Source organism: Sceloporus occidentalis, unplaced genomic scaffold, assembly GCF_023333645.1.
Source record: "Sceloporus occidentalis isolate IW3139 unplaced genomic scaffold, rSceOcc1.0.p SCAF_1, whole genome shotgun sequence".
Lineage (NCBI taxonomy): Eukaryota > Metazoa > Chordata > Lepidosauria > Squamata > Phrynosomatidae > Sceloporus > Sceloporus occidentalis.
The window spans coordinates 318,202,764-318,217,583 of NW_028316981.1; the positions used below are offsets into that span (position 1 = coordinate 318,202,764).

General features: G+C 43.5%; 1 protein-coding gene across 6 annotated transcripts in view; it reads right to left on the reverse strand.

The window, feature by feature from the left end:
- Nucleotides 1–14,820, reverse strand: part of IL11RA (interleukin 11 receptor subunit alpha) — a 146,739-nt gene that overhangs the window by 25,510 nt on the left and 106,409 nt on the right. For all 6 annotated transcript variants that reach the window (XM_089498406.1, XM_089498385.1, XM_089498391.1 and 3 more), the window contains 4 exons: nt 2,700–2,799; nt 1,901–1,961; nt 869–1,035; nt 363–477 (listed from right to left, as the gene is read on the reverse strand). In XM_089498406.1, the coding sequence (XP_089354532.1) occupies nt 363–477; nt 869–1,035; nt 1,901–1,961; nt 2,700–2,799 (443 nt within the window). The remainder of the gene's footprint in view (nt 1–362; nt 478–868; nt 1,036–1,900; nt 1,962–2,699; nt 2,800–14,820) is intronic.

Sequence of the window (14,820 nt, forward strand, 5' to 3'; positions counted from 1 at the left end):
GTGCCCACCCCCAAACTACAAATCCCACAGAAGATAAACTGGCATCAAATTGCTTTATTTCTGAAGTGTGGCAGCAGTCTACATTGGCCAGAATCACTCAGCTACAGATAAGAGGAAGCAGGCCATCAGCATCACATATCATTTGTGTCTTTTCAAAAGACTGTCTGGTGGGTTCTGGGAGTTTGTAGGCATCGAAGAATAACTGTTACAAGGTCTGGCAAGACCAAATGGCCTCTAAAAACTGCTTTTTGTTTTAATTCTCTTGCCTTTCAACTAACCTCTCACTACAAATGAGTCACAGGTAGGTCTGGGCACTCCTTTGAGGAAGGGTACACCAAGACCTCATGGACACAGAGCCATACCTATAGGTGGTGATGTATTTAGTAGGCAGGAAGGTCTCAACGCTAGGAGCCCAGAAGCAAGAGAAGTTCTCATAGTTGGAAGCTCGGCATGAAATGGAAGGTAATCCTGGCACCCCTGCAGAGAAGGGAGAAAAGGAGACATTGTTTAGGGAAATGTCCACGAGTGGAAGGAGCTCCCCACATTCTACGCTCCTGGAGAGTCCTGGTTCATCTCCAGCTGCTCCTCAATGCCACATAGCAAACTGTCCAAGAAGATACTCCCCCAAAGAGGAATCATCTCCACATCGACCCCCATCTCTGCATCAATCCCCATCTAAAGGAAGAATTCATCTCCACATCTACCCCCATCTAAAGGAAGGAATCATCTCCCTGTATACCTCCATCTAAAGGAATTATCTACGTCCATCTAAAGGAAACATCTCCCCATCTACCTCCATCTAAAGGAATCATCTCCCCATCTACCTCCCCTTGCAGGATGTCTCCCAAGCAGAAGGGTCAGAACTTACGGCCAAGGCGAAGCATGATGGAGCTGAGGAGGAGTCCACCAGTGTCATGGCAGCTGTAGAGGCCTTCAGAGGAGCGCTCGGCGTGCGGCACGATGAGCTGCCCTTGCTGGACCCAGGAGTCCTCCGGCAGGACTGTGGCTCCATTCCACCGCCACTCCACTATGGACCTAAAGGCCAGTAAGATGCTGTGAGATCCATTGAGAAGGGGAGAAGAAGGAGAACAGAGAAGGGTTGGGAGGACCCTATGAGGTTCGACTTCTTGGCATCTCCTGTCATCTTCACCTAAAGTTGGGAGCCAAGATACATTAAACATCTACTATTGCACTCTTTTATACTGTGCTGGTAGTTTTACTTTGAAAGGAAAGCAGCTATGATGAGGCCCCAATTTTCTCTCCCCATGGTGGATTTTATTCTATTTATAGTGCCCTCCTTTTCTGAAGCCTTGGTACTCAAAATGGCTTACCAACATTCAGCCAGATATTTTTGTTAATGTATTTTCACTAACAACAACCACAGCAACAAATGTTTATTTCTTTCCCGCCTCTCCTCAAAGCTCAAGGTAGTGTACAACATGCTAAAATATAAAGCACAATTAAAAATCATAAATCCACAGTTAAAATACAACACTATAAAATCATTAGAAGACACTTGTAAGAGTACATGTACAATTAAAAAGTCATGATTTAAAATTGACTGGGTAGGCCTGCCAGAAGAGAGATTCTTTAATGCAGTTTTAAAAGTAGTTAGCATTTTCACCTGTCGTATCCCTTCTGGAAGATCATTCCACAGTCTGGTGGCAGTAGACAAAAAAGCCCTCTGGGAAACTGTTGCTCCCATTGGAGTAAACATTTCCAAGAGCACTTGAGTGGGTGAATTGTATGGATTGCACATCTGCACTGTGCAAAGGGATCTTGTAGCATCTTTGATACTAACTAAAAGAGAGAAGTTGGCTGCATGAGTTTAAATCTATGAAAGCTCATGCTACCAACTTCTTTTTTTCAGTTAGGCCCAGAGACACCTCAAAGCACTTACCCAGGGTTTACTCTGGCACATGTCAATGTCACATCTTTTCCTAGCTGTCCGTACATCACACCTGGAAGAGAAACCCATAAGTCGTGAGATGCAAGCAGGAGGTGGCTGCTTTCTTGACCTTTCATCTGCCACAGATTGTCCCATCCTTGTCCTTGACAAGACTAGACTGAATTCTTGGGATTTTATAGAAATCGGGCAGAAAGCAAGTCTTCCCACCTCTGTTCCACAAAAACGAAGCCATCCCAATTCTTTACCTCCCTTGTATCAAGAAATCAAGTCAAGGATCAGGGACAGTGAGTGTGGGCCCTTAGTTTTGGGGCTAAGGGCCACAAGTCATGCAAAAGGCTGCAGATACAAAAAGCTGTTACCTGCAGAGAAGTCTGGGATTATCAACATTTTAAGGTAATAAGAATGGAGATTAGGAGTATGGACAGTGTAAGGAGATATATATCTTCGCCTGTTTAATTTTTCCATGTAAGAAGGAATCATCTCAAACATCTATTCCCCGCTGGCTGACCTTACAAGTGTTTCTAAATATACGTTTTTGATTATTTTTTTACACTTCGTGGCTTCTTTTACAAAAAAATTTTTTTTTGCTTATTTTTTGCACCCCCCCCCCCCAAAAGAAAGAAAATCCAAATCCAAGAGTTTAAAGAGAATGCAGTGCCTTTCACCATCTCACTCCGGCCACTTTATCCCGACTGAATCCTGCTCAGATGTCATCTTGAAAAGTCTTTACCTCCTGAGCCCTAATATGGCAAAACTATCCCAGGGTTTTACTCCATGGGTTTTAGCTCACCTTCTTCTCCCCATTCTCCTGACATGGTGATGGATGTGGTCACCAGAACAGCTGCCAAAAGAACCACCACTCTGCTGACGCAGGAGAGGAGCCTCTGCATCTGTGGGACAGAAGAGGGGGGGAAAGACAGAGAATAATGGTACATTATTAGGCAGATGATGAACATTTGAATCCTCCTGAGAAGGACAAAGATGACTATGACCTACTTGTGGAGAAGGTTACCTAACATATACATCTCTTACCCCAAGATCTGGCCCTCTCCACCCATCCTTTTTCACAATATCAAGTTGATATCAAAAGGGGTGTTTGAGGCATGTAGCCAAGAAGGTACCCCCAGTGCAGGAAACTAGCCTTGCCATGTAAGGAGATCTGGGACAATATTTGAGGTCTGGGAGGCCCATCATGGGGGAAGCTCAAGAGCACATGGCCAGGACAGATCACTCAAGATCAGAATCTGCATAATCCCATCAATGATAGGAGTGATGGTGGAGGATAGACCTGGTGTTTGCAAAAGAACAAAAGTCTGACTATACTTCCCTCGGGAGGAATTACTCCAATGTCCAGAGACATTTGCAATGATTATCCAGTTATGTACAAGTCCCTTTATTGGTCCTCCCTTCTGGAAACCTCATTTTAATCCCAAACTCTGCCCCCAGGATATGTTTTGCCCCATAAATATGCCTGCATGCCATAAATATTGCCCCAGTCTGGTCTTGCTTGAGATTCAGATGACACTCTGTCAGCATCTTGCTTGACTCCTCAGCATTGCTGGCAGCTTGCTGAGTCACTTCTGCATCACGGTGTCCCCACGACTGAAACTCCACAAATGGAATCAGTACAGCATGGCCCTGCAAACCCTTATGCCACTGTCTGCTACCACCTTCTATATCATTAGTTCTTGGATGTGTATGTAAGAGAGTGCCTTTGTGTGAACAGCGATTCTCTTTGACTCATAAATAAAACTATTTTGGAACTTGTACTTTAGAATCATTTCTCAGAACTGGTATACACAGGCCTGATCCCTGATTTTAGTTACCTGAATCCTCTTGGTGCTGTCATTTGATCTAAGTAGATTCCCCATTTGAATATTAAATTTTTGCTCAGTATACCCTAAAACTGAGTCCAAGCTGCTGATTTACTGACAGGAGGAAGGCTGATAACTGTGCCATCTTACTGGCTATCACTACGTTGGACCCATTCAGGGAAAAATGAATGTACTAATCTCTGGAGACAAATATTGGCACAGGCAGAGACCAAAGGTAAGAAACAAAAGAGTTTCCCCTTAGGAGCTATTTGCGTGTGTTTGCTTGTGTGCATCACCCCAGCTAGGAATGGTTGAGGAGAAGAAAGAAAGAGAAAGAGATAGAAAGAAAGAGGGACAGGTGGCTTCCATTTATGATCTGGTTTCAGCAACCCTGTTAGAACAAGGATGAGAGCCAGCATGGTGTAGTGGTTGAGCATTGGACTGGGACTCTGGAGACCAGGGTTTGAATCCCAGCTCAGCCATGGAAACCCACTGGGTGACCTTGGGCAAGCCACACTCTCTCAGCCTCAGAGGATGGTAGTGGCAAACCCCCTCAGAAGAAACTTGCCAAGAAAACTCAATGATAGGCTTGCCTTAGGGTCACCATAAGTTGGAAAATGACTTGAAGGCACACAACGACAATAAGAACAAGGATGGGCAGAAGTACAGAAAATGCTCTCTGAGTATCCTGACACATTGCTGGCAGAGAGCCACAGGAGGGACCTCCAACTACTCCCTAAGAACTGCACATCCATGTTTTTCTACACACATGATTTTTCTGTTAGGATTAACCCTAACCCTAACCCTACAATTATCACTACTGAACATTGAATCATGTTACTGCTAGAAGATAACCTTTCTTGGTGGCAAATGATGCAAGAGATGGTACACAGCAGAGAAGCCTTCCTTCCTCTTTGGTGATGGATTCCAGCATCCTCTCATAGCCAGTGGTTAAACTGAGTCCCCTAATAACTAATTCTACCTGAGACATATCACTTGGTTGACAATTAAATCCAAGGCTCATTGCTGGAGATATGGGGAGCCCTTGGGCTTGGTGCACCTTCCAGGGAGGTCCATGGAAGATGGATGCCCAGGGGTTTTATTAGTTCTGAAGCAAAGAAAGACAACCAAAATGCATGAGCCTCACCTATCTCCTCCCTAACAGCCATGAGAACTGTGCAAGCTGGTTAGCAACAGAGGGAAACCCAGCTCCCCAGATCTTATCTCTTTCCAGCCCCAAACAGCAATGTGAATGCAAAAACTAAACAGCAAAGATCACCAACACAAAGGAGCCTTTCCATGCCACTGGGCAGCTGTTAAGGTTTGGCCATGAAGAGAGCAGAGCCTCTCAAAATCATCTGGCTGGTGGCAGAGGCCCAGCCCACTACAAATAATAATAATAATAATAATAATAATAATAATAATAAATTGGCAACATTATAGAACCATATCCAGGGTTAGATGTGTTGACCATATAGCAAAGTGCAATAACATCCAAAATCCACAAAACGGGGATACTTTTATTGGACCAAACAAAATGCATAAAAGACGTGTTTCAAGCTTTCAAAGCTCCACTGGCTTCTTCCTCAAGGAAAGGTGTTAAAAATCATACAGGGATTTTTGAAAAATGCAATGTAGATACAGATAAATTTAAAAACATTTTCAAACACACAATTAAAATAATAAAAACCTGGGGGTATCTTTCAACTCTTATGATGTTATGAATAGGTATTGGGGATCTTGGGGGGTCCCTTATTCACAGGGTCACCAGAAGCCAATAGCAATAGCAAGTACAAAGCCAACTTAACAGCAATTAGCAACAAAACTGTATACCAACTTAGTGCAACATATGTCAATCCATGATAAATGCGTATGGCTGACCATACATTGTGCAACTGCAATGGACAAGTGCAAAGGCAATTGCATAGAGATGAAGCACATTCACATGCAATGCTGTGTACTTTAATGAGCTACTGCATGTGAAATAGTCCCACATGTGTACAGTGGTCCCTCCACATTTGCTGGGGTCAGGGGCGAAAGACCCTCATGAATGTGGAAAGAGGGCAAATAAAAACCCCTGTTCTTTTTACCTGAGAGAACACCTTTCTAGGAATTTCCAGGTCCTCCAGTGCAACTCCGTGGTCAACATCTGCCAGAGGTTGATCATAGAATCATGCTGGAGGACCTACAAATGCCCATAGAAGTGTTTTCTCTAGGAATCTCTAGGTTCCTCAACACAACTCTACAATCAACTTCTAGCAGAGATGAGCTGGAGGACCTAGAGATTCCTAGAGAGCAATATTAATCAAAATTGCAAATAGTCAAATCTGCAAATGTCAAAGCCACAAATGTGGAGAGCCAACAGTAATTCTCACACTGTTCGCTAGATATGACTATTTCACACCGTAAGAAAATAAACATAAACAACCACTGCATAGATACTATATGTGTGCCACCACTCGGATGTTGGCCTTGGTGTAGTTGCTCATTCCTGCCATTAGAGGGGGTGGCATACTGAGACTGGCACATCTATTAACTAATTTTTGGCTTCCCTTGATTCTGCACCTCACCAATCTGAAGACGCCTGGTTTTCTTTTCAAGCTGAGGCTCTGTTATCTACCAAGCACATCTAGTTTCCTTCCTGGACTATTTCTCCCATCCCCAAAAATACTTTTGGGGGTATGTCCTGGAAACTTCAATGTCTCACTGAGAGCAAGTCTACACATCAGTGTATTAAGCGAATTTCTGCGGATTTTCGCACATTCGCTTTGCCAATTTATAGTCTTTCACATCTTTTTGTATGTATTTGCTGAAAATTCACACAAAGAGGTTGGCTGGCCATATGCATAATAATGCACCTTTTTACCAGCAGATACCCTGGTAAAAACCGTGAAGCCTTTTTCTGCCGCGGTGGCAAGTCACTCACCCTGAGGTCTGAAGAAGGTGCCCAGCCAAGTGATTGATGCTGGGTGCAGCATCTTGATCTCAGAACCAGTGGCTCACTGCCACCATGCCAGGTGACACTGCGGGATGTGTGTGCAAACATCTACCCAGCACCATGCCAGGCGGCACAGCGGGACGCGTGTGCAAACATCTGCCATGCACCATTTTCTGCAGAATTTAAGGAGTTTTTCAGAGACCAAATCACATTCTATTTGACTGGAATGAGGAGTATTTTAATCGTGTAGAAAAGACCTGAGTATGTACTGTATGGTTTTGAGCTTATGTTGTGAGCCACTGAGAGTGGCCATGTCAGGAAAAAAGTGGAATATCAAATAATAAGTAAGTTAGTATGTAAGTAAGTAAATAAATCTTGCTGTTGTATTGCTTTCAAGCCATTTCTGACTGATGGTGACTCTAAGGGGGTTTCTTGGCAGAATTTGTTCATGGGGTGGTTATCTTTAACTTCCTCTGAGGCTGAGAGTGTGAGTTGCCCAAGGTCACTCAGTGGTTGAATGTGGATTCGAACCCTAGTCTCCCAGTGTGGATATCTTGAAATCAAAGAGATTTCAAATACTGTGGTTTTACACACAACACAATTATGGCACTATAATCCCACTTATAGCACTATAATCCCACTTTAAATGCCATTGCAACATCCTATGGAATACTGGGATTTGCAGTTCAGGGAGGGGCATCCTGGTTTGGCCATGCAAACCCACCCTGTGATCTAGGGCAAGAACACACTCTCAGACTTAGGGTTAAGGCAATGGCAACCTCCCTGTGACAGAACAGTTGACAAAGGCTATGTGCAAATCAGGACTTATTCTGCTTTCACGTTGTTTCTGACTTATGGCAACTTTAAGGCAAACCTATCATGGGCAAGATTTGTCCAGAGCGGTTTTACATTTGCCCTCTTCTGAGGCTGAGAGAGTGTGACTTGCCCATGGTCACTCACTGGGTCTCCATGGCTAAGCCATGAATCGAAACCTGGTCTTCCAGTGCCTTAGTCCAACACTCAAACTACTATGCCATACTGGCTTTCCAGAAATGTTATTTACTGTGCAAAAAATCCTGTTTCATGTCCCAACAATGTTATTTTCAATGCAAATGAACCACATGCAACTTTTGAGTAGGGTATATCCCCAATTAAAGCATTTTAATTTTGGCACAGGAAATCATGTCTGCATAGAAATATTATTTCCTGTGCAGAAAATACTATTTCCCGTGCAAAGCATCCTTGAGCGAATTTTGAACAGGATTGGCCCTAATTGTGATCATTCTCATCAATCCAAGATTCTTCTCATCAGGGTTTCTCAGCACTTGAAAAACAGGCCGGGGGAAGCTGTGTTGGCCATTTAGTAAATACAAACAAAAATCCACCAAACCTTTATTGGCCAACTGAAATGCACAATATACTTGCTGCAAGCTTTTGAAGCTTTGCTGACTTCTTAATCAGAAAACATGAAACACGTGAAAAACATGTTTTTGACCACTTTGTATTTAAAATATGTTTTCTTCTGCTAAACTATTAATTAAAACAAGACACAGATAAATGTAGAAGTTCCAAATACTGGAAGTTGCACATGGGGTCTCACCACATGTGTATGTGCAGGCGCACTCCACATGAGTTCCCACTGTCCACTGTGCATGGGTGTGCATTTTGCATGGATTTAGATTTACATTTGGTTGTGCCTTCAGCTGCATGCTAGGTTCCTTGGTCCAATGGCACACTGTTGCCATGCATAGGATCAGCAATGGACTCAAGCTACAGGAAAAGTGGGTATCCTCATGCCCCACTGAAGGCATTAACACAACAAGAAGGTTATATCCCTTGTAAGCCAGGCAGGCGTTGGGTCCTGACTTTTCCTCCTCCTTCTCCTGCGTTGTGCAGAAGGATTCCAGTGAACCAAGATGTCTGGAATAGTTGGACATGGAAAAAATAACAGTGGATTCCAACCTATAATGGATTGGCATGTTTATTTAAACAGAGATCCCAGGGAACTATGTGGAGGCCAGGAGGGGCTGCAAACAGAGCAGGGAAATCTAAATTAAACCAACCCAAGGCAGTGGTTTTTCTTTCTGGATTAACAGGGAGATTTTGGGAGAGCCAGTGTCGGGTCTGGGATTCATCTGCCCTGCAAAATTAATGCAAACTGACACAGCTCTAACTGCCCTGGCTCAATGCTGTGGCATTCTGGAATGTGTCAGTTTGTGAGATATTTAGCCTTCTCTGTCAAAAGCTCTGTTGCCACAACAAACTACAAATCCCAGGATTTCACAGGATATTTTGGATCATTTTGGTGTGTGTGTGTGTGTGTGTGTGTGTTACAAAATTCCTTTGTAAAAATTGGTTTTAACCTCTAGGGGTGTCCAGGGGGATTCCAGATGTGGAGAAATGCCCTCCACACTCCCTAGAGTGCATTTGGGGGCCTTATGAAGCACCATATATATATGTGTGTGTGTGTGTGTGTGTGTGTATTGTAAAGCTATTCTGGTATATTGATGAAATTTTGTCAGAGTCATAATTGATCACTAAGTGCATGATGTTGAGAAAAATCAGCTCATTGTGCCCTTTATTTTTGTTACAAGTTGCACCAGAATTGATTGTAATATGTAATGTGTAATATGGAGAAGATTGAGGCTGATAAAGTTCCTACATTTGAAGGGTAATAGTGCCCAGCAAATTCATGATGAGATGATGGTAGTTTATGGAAACAATTGCCCATCTTATGACATCTTGTGAGGTGGCAAAGGAGTTTCCAAACTGGCCACATGTCCCTCACAGATGAGGCAAGACCTGGAAGACCATCATTGATGGACGATGCGGCCACAGTGAAGAAAGTGGAGTGTTTAAATCTGGAAGACAGATGAGCAACCACCCAAATGATCATGAATGAAACTGGTCTCGGTTATGGTAGTGTGTGGGAAATTATTCATGACAAACTGCACATGTCTAAGGTGTCAGCACACTGGGTTCCACATTTGCTAACTCCTTTCCAGAAACAAACACGATGTGACCTTTCAAGACAGATGTTGACACTGTTGACACAGGATGAAGAGGATTTTTTTTGTCATCTGGTAACCATGGATGAATCTTGGATCTATCAGTATAATCCAGAGACCAAAACTATGAGCATGGAGTGGATGCATGCTGATACCTCTCCCCCCAAAAAGGCAAAAGTGCAAAAGTCAGCTGGGAAGGTCATGCTCTCAGTTTTTTGAGACTGTCGTGGAGTCATTCTCACAGATTACCTTGAAAACAGACAAACCATCATTGGCTCATACTACAGCAATCTTCTGGACAAGTCGCGAGATTCTCTGAAAAGGAAACTCCATGGTATGCTCTCCTGAGGCATTAGTCTCCTAGCTGACAATGCACTAGGCTCACTCATCTCAAGTTGTAGTTAAAGCAAGGGCATGTGGCTTTGAGATTTTGCAGCATCCGCCTTATTCTCCCGACTTTGCATCAAGTGACTTTTTCTTGTTCCCAGAAATGAAAAATCCGTTGTGGGGTTGCCGATTTGACAACACAAATGACGTAATTCATGAAGAGGAAGAGTGGTTTAAGGTGCAATCTGCAGACTTCTCCAATAACGGTATTTGGAGGGTCAAGAAACACTGGGAAATTTTGTCCATCTCTACTCTAGAGGCAAGCTCTTTGCAGAATGTATAGAGGGGAAAGGCAGAGTTTTGGGAACTATAGTCCCAAAAGACCAGGGGACATTCCCAAACTTGGATCCTTTCAGAGCACATTCCCTCTTGCAAGCAATTTATTTCCAAACTCTTTTGATGTCTTGATGCCCACCTTTTGCTTGCAGGTTGCCAAGACTCTTTCTACAGCCAACCGGCCACCATTACAGCAGCAATCCACAAACATCAGTGTTTAGTCTGTGCCATGATAATTTATCACTTTAGTTTGTTTATTATTCCCCCAAGATGGCTCAAGGGAGGCTGCAACTATTTCCGCACATTCAGCTCCCTCCAAAATATCAAAGTCCTGGTGGAACCGCACAAAAGCTGCCTTTACTTCTTTGCAGACCATGGGTGGGCAGCTGCCCCAAGGGAACAATTTTCACCCCTGATCTCCCCCAGTGGAGTCCACCATGTTGAAAATAAAGCCAAAACAAAGCTGGAAGTCATTCACAACTTTATTTTTGGTTTTGGAGAGCTGGGACAGTTGGGGGAGAAAAATGTACATGCTGCACTTTAGGAGAGTTTTGCTTTAAATTTATTTCTGGCCATGCCTTTTCCCATTCATTATCAATCAAACACCCTTAACTAAGCACAATGTGTGCATAGAAGTGCCCTGTATGTGCTCAGTGTCAGTTATTTTCACTTATTTTATTTTGATAGAATACTATGATTCTATGAAAATAAGAATACAGACTCACACATGAAATTTTCTTTCTGTCTCCAAATCTGTAGCATTGCAGTGACATAAAAGTTTAGTTGAGCCTTTAGAAATGCAATGTAGGCATCCAAAGGAAATGGGGAAGGCAAAGCAACCAAAGGAATGCCAACACAGCAGAATATGAGAGCTTGCGATATGAACAGTTTTGAGTATCTCACGCTCTGCAGTTCTAGAAATTGGGGAATGGAGGAAAATTTCATTGGGGGAAATAAGTCTTCTAATTTGGAAGAGTGTCCTCATTTTACCTTTTTAGTTGCTGAACCTCTGACTGTGCTCTATATGGGGTTTTTGGCAAAATATTAGTCAGCCCTCCTTTTCCATGCAGTCTTTATCCATGGATTCAAGCATCCATGGCATGAAAATATTAACACACACACACACACACACACACACACACACACACACTCTCTCCAGTTTTGCAATTTTATTTAAGACCGATTTTGCAATATTGTTTAAGGGACACCATTTTATTTTATTCAATGGGACTTGAGCATCCACGGATTTTGGTATTCACAGGGGGTCCTGGAACCAAGCCCCAGCAGATACCAAGAGCCCACTGTATTTGAAACTATGAGTATTTCCATGTGTGCATGTGTACATGGGTCTTTGAGCCTTGTTTGTGCCAAGTCCCTGCCATGAAGAATTAGACCTTACAGGGAGAGGAATTCACTAGAACGAGGAGAGAATGTTTTCCCCCCATCTAGCTCACTCTTAAATCGTGCAAGACAGCATAAATCACAAGGCTGGCTGGCTGGCTGGCTATTTCAGCTGTTTTTCTGATGGGTTCAATATTTGGCAGTTCAATGACCATGGAACTCAGCGCCACAGGATGTGGCTGGGCTCAGGCCAGATGTCTAGCCCGATTCCTCGAGGAATTGGGGTATGTGATTGCATTAGGCGGACAAACGTTTCCAGACGAGAAACTCACGCCAGTAACACACACAGAGAAAGTGAGGGCTGACATTCATTTATGGACAGCTAAAGGTTGAAGGAAGGTTCACAACTGGGTCTTGCTCACTTGAAAACTGCTTTTACATTGGTTTCACTCTCTCCAAATTCATTTGGAATTAACTGTAGCTTTGCTGGGCTCATTTGAGAGACTGGACTCTCTAATAAACCCAATGCTGGTACTTTTGGGTCAAGGAAGAGGTAATTCTACATTAAAGGCATTTGCTAGGCACTGGGTCAAATCTATATTTATACAACGATGGTCCAATCCACACTGCAGAAATAATACAGTTTGACACTGCTTTAACGGCCCTGCTCAGTGCTAGAGAATCCTGGGAATTGTAGTTTGTTGTAGCACCAGAGCTCTCTGGCAGAGAAGGCCAAATGTCTCACAAAACTACAATTCCCAGAATTCCCTAGCATTGAGCCAGGGCAGTTAAAGCGGTCTCAAACTGAATTATTTCTGCAATGTGTACTGGGCCAATATATACTAATTTAGGCGCATTTGCTAGATTTTATTTAAATTTCATAAAAGGCAAAGGCAACCAACTAACTTCCTTCCATTACAGCCCAGGTGATATAAAGTCATCCATTAATTTTCATTCGACACTCCTAACTTTCCAAATCAGTGGTTCCTCTTTAATTACAAATAATTTGCAATGTAGAAAAGCGTTCAAAGATTTATTTTCATGAGGTACATAGCCCTCCAAATAGCAACTTTTGCATTGAAAGAGAGTTCCAGAATGTGGACAAAGTATTACCTATTCCCATGGCAAACACAGGTGAATCAGAGAGCTGTGTCTCCTAGGTGATTTCCTCCTGAGATCTTGCACCCAAAATGCAATCAGTTCATCAACAGAATCATAGACTCACAGAGTTGGAAGGGACCCCAAGGGCCATACAGTCCAACCCTCCACCATGCTGGACTCCACAATCAAAGCCGTCTCGAAAGATGCCCCCCCCTCTCTGTTTAAAGACCTCCAAAGAAGGAGACTCCGCCACTCTTCGGAGCACTTTATTCCATTATCAAACAACTTACTGTCAAGAAATTCTTCCTAATGTTGAGGTGGAGTCTCTTTTCTTGCAATTTGAACTCCACAATTCAAGTTTAAAATAAAAGGAACAGTGATTGAGCTGTTTATGTTTGTATGTTAGAAGAGGATGTAGTGGTTTCACAACTGAAGTATGACATTGGGAAACCAGGGTTTGAATCCCCACTTGCCATGGAAACCTAACGGCGACCATGGCAAAGTTGCATTATCTCAGCCTCAAAGGAAGGCAAAGACAAACCCTCTCTGAACAAATCTTGCCAAGAGACTCCCACCATAGGTTCCCCTTTGTTGTCATTGTGTGCCTTCAAGTCATTTCCAACTTATGGCAACCCCATCATGGGGCTTTCTTGGCAAGGCTTGCTCAGAGAGGTTTTGGCCTTGTCTTCCCGTGAGACTGAGATAACAGGACTTGCTCAGGGTCACCCAGTGCATTTATATGGCTGAGCCGGGATTTGAACCCTGGCCTCCAGAGTCCTAGTCCAATGTTCAAACCACTATGCCACACTGGAACCTTATGTTTTAGCTATTTTTCTAAGACTGTTTATGAATCAGAGCTTTGATTCTTATTGAAATGAAAGATATATTCATGTTTATTATAGAGAATTTTGTGTGTGCCTTCATGTCGCATCTGAATTATGGTGACCTTATCATGGGGTTTTCTTGGCAAGATTTGGTCAGAGGAGGTTTGTCATTGCCTTCCCATGAGGCTGAGAGAGCGTGACTTGCCTAGGGTCACTCAGTGGGTTTCATGGCTGAGCTGGGAATTGAACCCTGATCTCCAGAGTGATAGTCTCAAACTACTATGTCACGCTGGCTCCTTAGGGTTGTCATAAGTCAGAAATAATCTAAAAGCACACAACAGCAAGGAGGAGGCATGGAAATAGTTAGTGGGGTGTGTGTGGTTCACCGGGTGGGGCACGAGATAAGGACCATGAGGAGAAACAAAATACATTGGGAAGGTCTTTGCCTGAGTCAACAGTGTGATGTGGCAGCTAAAAAGGCCAATGCAATTCTAGAATGCATCAACAGAAGTATAGTCTCTAGAACAAGAGAAGTAATAGTGCCACTCCATTCTGCTTTGGTCAGGTCTCACCTGGAATACTATGCCCAGTTCTGGGCACCACAATTCAATAAGGATATTGAAAAATTGGAGTGTGTCCAGAGGAGAGCGACTAAAATGGTGAAGGTCAGGAAACCATGCCTTAAGAGGAGAGACTTAGGAAGCTGGGGATGTTTAGCCTGGAGAAGAGAAGATTAAGAGGTGATATGATAGCCCTGTTTAAGTATTTCAAAGGGAAGTCATATAGAGGATGGAACAAGCTTTCTTTCTGCTGCTCCAGAGGCTAGGACCCAGAGCAATGGATGCAAGCTGTAGGAAAAGAGATTTCACCTAAAAATTAGGAGGAACTTCCTGACAGTAACGACTGTTCGACCGGGGAACACATTCCCTTGGAGAGCGGGGGAGTCTCCTTCTTTGAAGGTTTTTAAAGAGAAGCTGGATGGCCCTCAGTCGGGGATGCTTTGATTGTGAGTTCCTGAATGGCAGAAGGGGGTTGGACTGCATGAACCTTGGGGTCTCTTCCAGCTCTGTGATTCTATGTTGATGGAAAGGGTCCAGCACAGATGGCATGGGAAGGGGCACCGCTCTGGACAGGCCATTGTTCCCCCGTGCCTGGCAGCTCTGGCTCCTTGCCCTGCTCCACACATGTGTTGCCCAGCCCCACATTTCAATAATGGGCCCAT